Source organism: Octopus bimaculoides, chromosome 7 (genome assembly GCF_001194135.2).
Source record: "Octopus bimaculoides isolate UCB-OBI-ISO-001 chromosome 7, ASM119413v2, whole genome shotgun sequence".
NCBI lineage: Eukaryota > Metazoa > Mollusca > Cephalopoda > Octopoda > Octopodidae > Octopus > Octopus bimaculoides.
In genome coordinates, this window is record NC_068987.1 from 9,470,023 (window position 1) to 9,477,539 (window position 7,517).

The 7,517-nt window shown below is 34.8% G+C and overlaps 1 protein-coding gene across 2 annotated transcripts in view; it reads right to left on the reverse strand.

Moving 5' to 3' along the window:
* Positions 1-7,517, reverse strand: part of LOC106884455 (peptidyl-prolyl cis-trans isomerase FKBP4) — a 22,042-nt gene that overhangs the window by 3,002 nt on the left and 11,523 nt on the right. For both annotated transcript variants that reach the window (XM_014935852.2, XM_014935851.2), the window contains exons 3-8: positions 6,450-6,614; positions 6,064-6,159; positions 5,272-5,519; positions 3,119-3,202; positions 1,655-1,891; positions 277-465 (exon numbers count right to left, since the gene is read on the reverse strand). In XM_014935852.2, coding sequence (XP_014791338.1) covers positions 277-465; positions 1,655-1,891; positions 3,119-3,202; positions 5,272-5,519; positions 6,064-6,159; positions 6,450-6,614 — 1,019 coding nt within the window. The remainder of the gene's footprint in view (positions 1-276; positions 466-1,654; positions 1,892-3,118; positions 3,203-5,271; positions 5,520-6,063; positions 6,160-6,449; positions 6,615-7,517) is intronic.

A 7,517-nucleotide genomic window follows, 5' to 3' on the forward strand; every position in this document is an offset into this window, starting at 1 on the left:
TATATATATATATATATATATATATATATCAATCATCATCATCATTTAATGTCCACTTTCCATGCTAGCATGGGTTGGACTGGGGACTGGCAAACCGGATGGCTGCACCAGACTCCAATCTGATCTGGCAGAGTTTCTACAGCTGGATGCCCTTCCTAACGCCAACCACTCCGCGAGTGTAGTGGGTGCTTTTTATACTGACATACATACATACATACACACATGTGCCTAAGCGAGTCAGAAGACAGACAAGTATAAAAATGTGACAATACCAACCTTAGCATTCTCCATGGTGTATTTAGAGAAGATATTGGCATAGAGTTTCTTTTCCTTCTCTTTGTAATCTTTCATTTTCTTTGTGCAAATGATGATGTGATTCTTAGCAGCTTTATTGTCAGGTTCCAGTTTTAGCAAGGAATTAAAATCGCCCAAGGCTTCCTTGTAGTCATTCTCGTTCATCTTTGCCTGTAAAGCAAACATACACAACCAGCTCAGAAATTTACTTAACACTCTTCTCAATCTAGTGGTTGAATGAATTTTATAAAGAGAGTGACAACAGAAGAAAATTAACCCTTTAGCATTTAAATCAGCCACCTTCAGCCCAAATATTCAACCTACTTAATGTTAAAACTGACCAGATCCTGCCTCTTACACTACAATGTCTTTCTAAAAATAAACAATCACATCATTGAAATTCCAAAGCTACAAAATATTTCATGATTAATTCAAAACAATGTGAATAATACATTCGACAGAGTAATTAGAATGCTGAAGGGTTAATGAATGAATTAATGACAAAAAAGTTGTTAAGTGAATATGTATATTACATCTATTTGTTTTTTTCTATGCCTTTATGAGTTGGAGACATTTCCATGAAATATTTTTTAAAAAGGTTGGATAATTCTCCGACTTTCAACCATGGAGGTGCAAAACCATGGTCAGTTATGCAAACTGGGACAAAAAAGGAAACAAAAAAAAAAAAACAATAGTGGTCTGAATTCATAGCCGAGATTCGAACTAATTCAAACAATTCACATATTAGCTATCTTTTATCTTTTCAGTCATTGGACTGCAGCCATGCTGGGGCACCATATTGAAGAACTCTTAGTTGAATGAATCAACCCCAGTACTTTTTTTTCTTTAAAGCCTGGTACTTATTCTAACAGCCTCTTTTGCCAAAACACTAAGTTAGGAGGACATGGACACACCAACACTGGTTGTCAAGCAGTGATGTGTGGACACACACACACACACGACAGGCTTCTTTCAGTTTCCATATGCCAAATCCACTCACAAGGCTTTCGTTGGCCCAAGACAATAGTAAAAGACACTTGCCGAGGTGTCATGCAGTGGGACTGAACCTGGAACTATGTGGTTAGGAAGTAAGCTTCTTACCAGACAAAACCACACTTGTGGAACATTAAAATCATCACAAGTAATGAAACAATTCAATAAGTGTCTCACCAGAAGTATCCATCTGTATTAACTGGACACGGAGATCAAGAGACCCAAATTCCCATTGCAGGGATTAAAACTCAACTGAGACAAATTGTAACAACTGGTTTATGACTTTAGGTTAGTATTAAAGAGTTTTAGTTTTAGCGTATTTAAAAGTAACATTGTGTGCAAAACAGTGAAAGAGACATTGTATTACCTGGCCTCGGCGGAAGAGTCCTTTGACATTTTGTTCATCAATTTCTAATGCCTTATCACAAGCCTGAATAGCATGATGGGAATCATTTGTTTTCAGATGACACAAAGCAGTGTTGAGGTGAGCAGCAAGCAAGAGAGATTTCTTTTGTACTTCTTCATCATCTTCTAGACTGGATTCATTTTCCAAATATGATACAATCTTTTTGTATTGCCTCACAGCTATTTGATATTTTTCACTCTAAATAAAGAGAGACATAGAGAACTGTACAAAAAAAAAAAGCTCTGAAGATATTTAATATATGTGATTTAATGCAAAATACAGTTCATTAATATATTAACAAAACACATGAAAAATACAAGGAAATCTCCACATATTGCCAGGGCTATTTTCTGGAAACACTTGCTGTGCCTGGATAAATAAGAAGCTTTACACCTTTTATGCCAGACACTTCAAAGGATGGCATCACTCTATATAAAGATCTTTCAGGAAATAGTCTGATTACACTGTGTAACAAAATTTTTATTTATTTTTTGTCTTTGGTCATTAAGTGTTATTTCTGATTTGCTTCTATCGAGAAATCAAAGGAAATGACTACTATTCCCTTCAAACTTTGCATTTGTGTCATAGACATCAATGTTTTGAAACTGAGCTATTTTCCACTACATTTCAAACAGATTCAATACCCAGTTGCTGAAGCAGAAATATCGCTAGAGCAAAATATTCAGCTCAGTACCACAGCTTTGCTTATCAATTGCTTGAGCATTTCTCTCTCTCACTTAGTGGCTGACAATATATGCATCTCTGATCATGAGCAAGAGTAGATGGGGAGCAGCATAATCATAGCCATGTGTTGAGAGGGATTCTTTGAGGTTTGAATAAATATCGTTAACAAAAGCAAAATTTGAAGGAAATAATAGCCATTTTTCATACTTTTTTATGTAAGCAAATAGGAAATAACAGGTGCCACCCAAGTACAAAAATCATGTTACAGTGTTATAGACTCCACAAAGAATTCCTTTACTGAAGAAACATTATGCAGATTACCTCTTCAAAACGATTAGAATATAGTAAGAGAGCTAAAAACACTTACTTGGAAATTACAGAGAAAATACAAAATTTAGGATGTTTTATTACAAGTATTGAATATTTCTTACATGTGTTGGTAAACTGGGTAATCATGCATGCATGTGTAACACTCTAAAACTACATCAGATATTTAAACATGCCCATTAATTATATCATACACTAAATGGTCTCATGTTCTCACCCAATAATACTGGATTCAGAATATTACAAGTACTTCATTAAGACCAGTGTAATGAAAGGAAATTTGGACTTGGAGCCATAAGTTAATGCTTATAACATTTTTAATTCAAGACAACGCTATCATCAAGCAATGACGAAACTGATAACATGAAGAACACAAAAACAAAAAGGAAAAGAAAGCAACAACAATAATATTACCTTATAATATTGGGTACCCTTATTTTTGGCTAATTCTGCTTGTCTTAATTTTTCTTTTGCATCCATTCTCCAAATTTCTTTTGCCTGAAAGAAAAATATTATTTCTAATATATTTAGAAGGTTATTGAAATAAAAATATTTTAACAGTTCTCCTCAAGTAACCCAACATTCATTCAAGGCCCTTTTACAATCCCATTCACTTAGAATGAGAGAGAGAGAGAGAGAGAGAGAGAGAGAGAGAGAGAGAGAGAGAGAGAGAGAGAGAGAGAGAGAGAGAGAGAAAGAGAAAGAGAGAGAGAAGGAACATTTAAGACATTTAAGTTAAACAAAATGAAAAAAGCAATTTTTAAGAAAATAGCAGTTACACTTGGGCCAATCAGAAATTGATTCATCGTTATTCTAGTAACAGTTTCTGCATACTAACTGGTTCTACAATACAGCAAAGTGTCACTCACTTTGATTCTACACAGTTTTCATCGATAAAGTCCAGTACCCAAAAGCAACCCTCATCACATTCTCTCACACTGCATTTACTGACCATTCCAACACAGTTCTCTCTCCTGTACACCTAAGCTGATGCCTTTAAGCAACACTATTTTGCCTTTTTTTAAAAAGAAATTTAAGAAAATAAAATTCAATTGTATTACTGGTTTTAGTTATTGCAACCAAATCAGTATCACTCCCCCACCCCACCAGTACTTACGTAAGTCTTATATTTTATCAGTCTCTTTGCCAAACCTTAAACTTACAGGACTTAAAAGGGAACACCACAAACAACAGCTTTTAGACAGGTGCAAAGACAAACACCTGTACACCAAACATGGTGTGCTTTTGCAATTTCCAGCTACTATGTCCATTCACAAGGTATTGGTCACCACATGCTACTTGACTAAATGTTGCTGCAATTATAAACTAGGTTTTATGAATGAATTAAGACCATAATCAAATTATGTGTATATAATTACAATATGGAATCTTTCTCGGTTGACCGAAATATCTATAAAGTGACGAATAACGTGATGGTCTAATGTAAGAGAAAACACTACACAGCATCCATTACACAATAACCTGAAACAGAACCAATATCTAAATTCCAGTGCCAATTGGTCTCAGGTCAGCTGCTAAAACAGATTCTTTTTGCATTCCTCAAGCTTTTAAAAAAAAAACAAGAACTCAGCATTGCAAGCTAACCTGATTGTAAATAAATAAATATACGTTAAAGCTATTTACAAGTGAACTGAATCAATGATGTTTAACTGATTTAGTGGCGGTACATATCATGAGATATAAACTGTCAACCCATTGGCTAATAAACACATATTCTATCCTTTCTGTCATGAAGTGCATCACAGAAGACACTTTTGTTACATGCAGTCAAAAGTCTGCAAGGTTTGTATTTTTCACATTTGCTTTACAAAATTAAACAAAATATTAAAATAAGAAAATGCAAAGAAATCCAAGTTCAAGGAAGGTCGTCTGTCAGTAAGTTACAAGTTTCAAGTTTAGCCCTTTGGCATTTAAACTAGCCTTATCTGGCCCAAACATTCTGTTTTATGTTCAAACTGGCCAGATCCAACCTTTTTCAACCTACCCTACAATGCCATTCTAAAAATAAACAATCACATCATTGAAATCTCAAAGCTACAAGATAACGAATGAATTATTCAAAACAATGTGAATGAAGAAGAATTTCATGCTGTGAGAGACCGACAATGCCAAAGTATAGACTCCACGTTTCTTCTGCATATTATAAAAGGCGACTAAAGGAGGCTGAGGTAGGATTTTGCACTCAGACCTTGTAATACCATCAGCAGCAATGACTAGCCAAACAGACCCATGGGCTGGAGGGTTGTTGCCCGAGTGGTGCAAAGGTGTCATCTGCCAGGAGTAAGGGAATCACAAACAAATGGGGGGTGCAGCGATGTACTGCTACAGCACATGCTCCCATACTACTACTACTACTACTACATTTGGTAGAGTAATCTGAACGCTAAAGGGTTAGAGCAGCAAAAGCCAATACTAAGCAGTACACAACACATAAATTAAGTGATACTGAAGTTTTAAGTTGATAAAATGGATCTATACTGACAATCCATGCCAGCTCGGAAACCAAACGTTAAATGATGATGATGGAGGCATAGAAAGGTGTTTACCTTTTCAAATGATTTCAATGTGACATCATATTTAAGACGTGCATTAGGTGGAATATTGAATTTAGCATTACCCTCTTCACCATATGCATATTTTGCATCAATTTCAATAGTGGAATGTTCGTTAAATTTGAAATGTTTCACAACTATGTCTAAACCTTCAATAACGTCTTCTGCACTGCCTTCTCCAATAACAAATGTCACATCACGGTCTTCAAATTGTTTATCTTCATAGTACCCAATATAATGAACTGAAAAAAAAAAAAAAAAAAAAGAGAAGTTAATTATCAGAGATGAAACACTGGATAAGGCATTACATTTTAAATCACTTTGAGTAATAAATAAACTGATTTTTTTTTTGTTCAACACGTCTATATCCATTCATTTCAAGCTTCAATTTTGTATTTTTAGTGTAAATGCAATGCATGTTTGTTTTATACACACAAACTCGTTTCTTATTGTAAAATACAAATCTGATATTTGCCAAGCAACAGACGAACTATATAACTCCAATGGAGAACTTGCAAATAGCCCAAACGACTGTTTGACTTCAAATACTCCACTGAGAATTTCAATAATAATCCAAGCTCTTATTACTGTCCAACTACTGGATTGACTACATAAGCGTCAAGTATGGATATTTTCAGCATGTAACTATTTTTGATGGTTCAGCTGCCTTCCTTGTCTTCATATCCTCAATCTCACTTTTGGCCATTCAGCAGTTGATTTTAACATTGGTTTAGTGGCACCAATAAGAATAAAATATGAACAAAATGACAAAGTTTTAAATCTTACCATTTACAGTAGCACCATCATTTGGTGTGTCCGTGCCCTCTCCTTTTGATATCATTCTCCTTATAATGCTGTCATCTTTTTTAGGAGACAAATCCTCTGTAAAAAGAAAAAAACCAAAAAGAGTTAAAATGTATTTACAAATAGAATGTAAGTTTCCAATTGAGTTAAGAACTGCCAATATTATACAGTTCTATATTTAAGAGATGAGGAATTATGTACATTATTTACATTTGACAGATATTTGTCTTCATCTGATGAAGGCTGGAGGGTATATCAGCCAAAACGTGTTAACAACAAACATGATGAGGACAAATTATCCGTTGAATGTAAATAATGCGCCAATGTTATATTCTCGTTATTTCTAAAATGAAAGTTTAAAAATTTACCTTTCCAATCAAAAAGTTCTATTTCAAACACGAGAGTGGCATCTGGTCCAATTTTGTCATGGAAACCTCTTTTTCCGTAAGCATAGTCAGATTTGCAGGTGAAACGAGAAAGTTCACCTTTCTTCATTGTAGCTACACCAATGTCCCATGCTTTAATGACCTTCTCTTTAAAAAATAGAAGAAAAAAACAAAAATAAGCATAGAATAATAAAAAGAGTTGACTCGTGTATTCAACATAACTTACAAGAAGGGAGATCTCAAAAGTGTTATTCACTATCTGCAAACACTGAATATACAAAAATGTTACACAGGGACAGTCTAGTAGTGGAAGCACAACTAGACTCTTCATACGACTTGTAGGCAGGTTTTATAACCTAGATATGGCTGGATTGTTGTAGTGAAATATCCTGGAGGATATTTCCAGTATGGAGGACTCACAAGATAAAAATTATCAGCTCCATAGTCATATTTTACAAATACAAGAAAGACACCTCATAGTTTGTGTGTAGTGAAATTATGAAGTTTGTTGTTAGAACTGGTCTTGTCTTTCACATCATTATCATCATTGTTTAACGTCTTCCATGCTGACATGGTTTGGACGGTTTGACAGGAGCTGGTCAGTCAAGGAGCTGTCCAGACTCCCAACTGTTTGTTGTGGCATGGTTTCTACCGTGCATCGCGGTATGACAACTGATACTCTGCGAGGAGCAGCTGGGGAATCCAACTGGGGAATCGAAGAAAACTTAACATAACAGCAACATAATATGTAATTCATAACCGAGTGAAAATTAATAGAAATGCAATAAAAAAAAAAATCGTAATTACAAACTAGGGATCTTTTTTAAAACGGGGGCCACATTTTTCATTAACGAAACACTTTGAAACTTGGAACACTGGTAGAATGTGTCATATAAAACATCTTTTTCTCTTAGTCTTCTTAAAAAAAAAAGAAATCCCTAAGTTATTCCATGTTAAAGTTGTCGTATTTCTGTAATTTCAACCAATCACCGACGTCCATTCAGCCGATATACATTAAGTGCCGACTACATAAACAAGCGATTCTGAAAC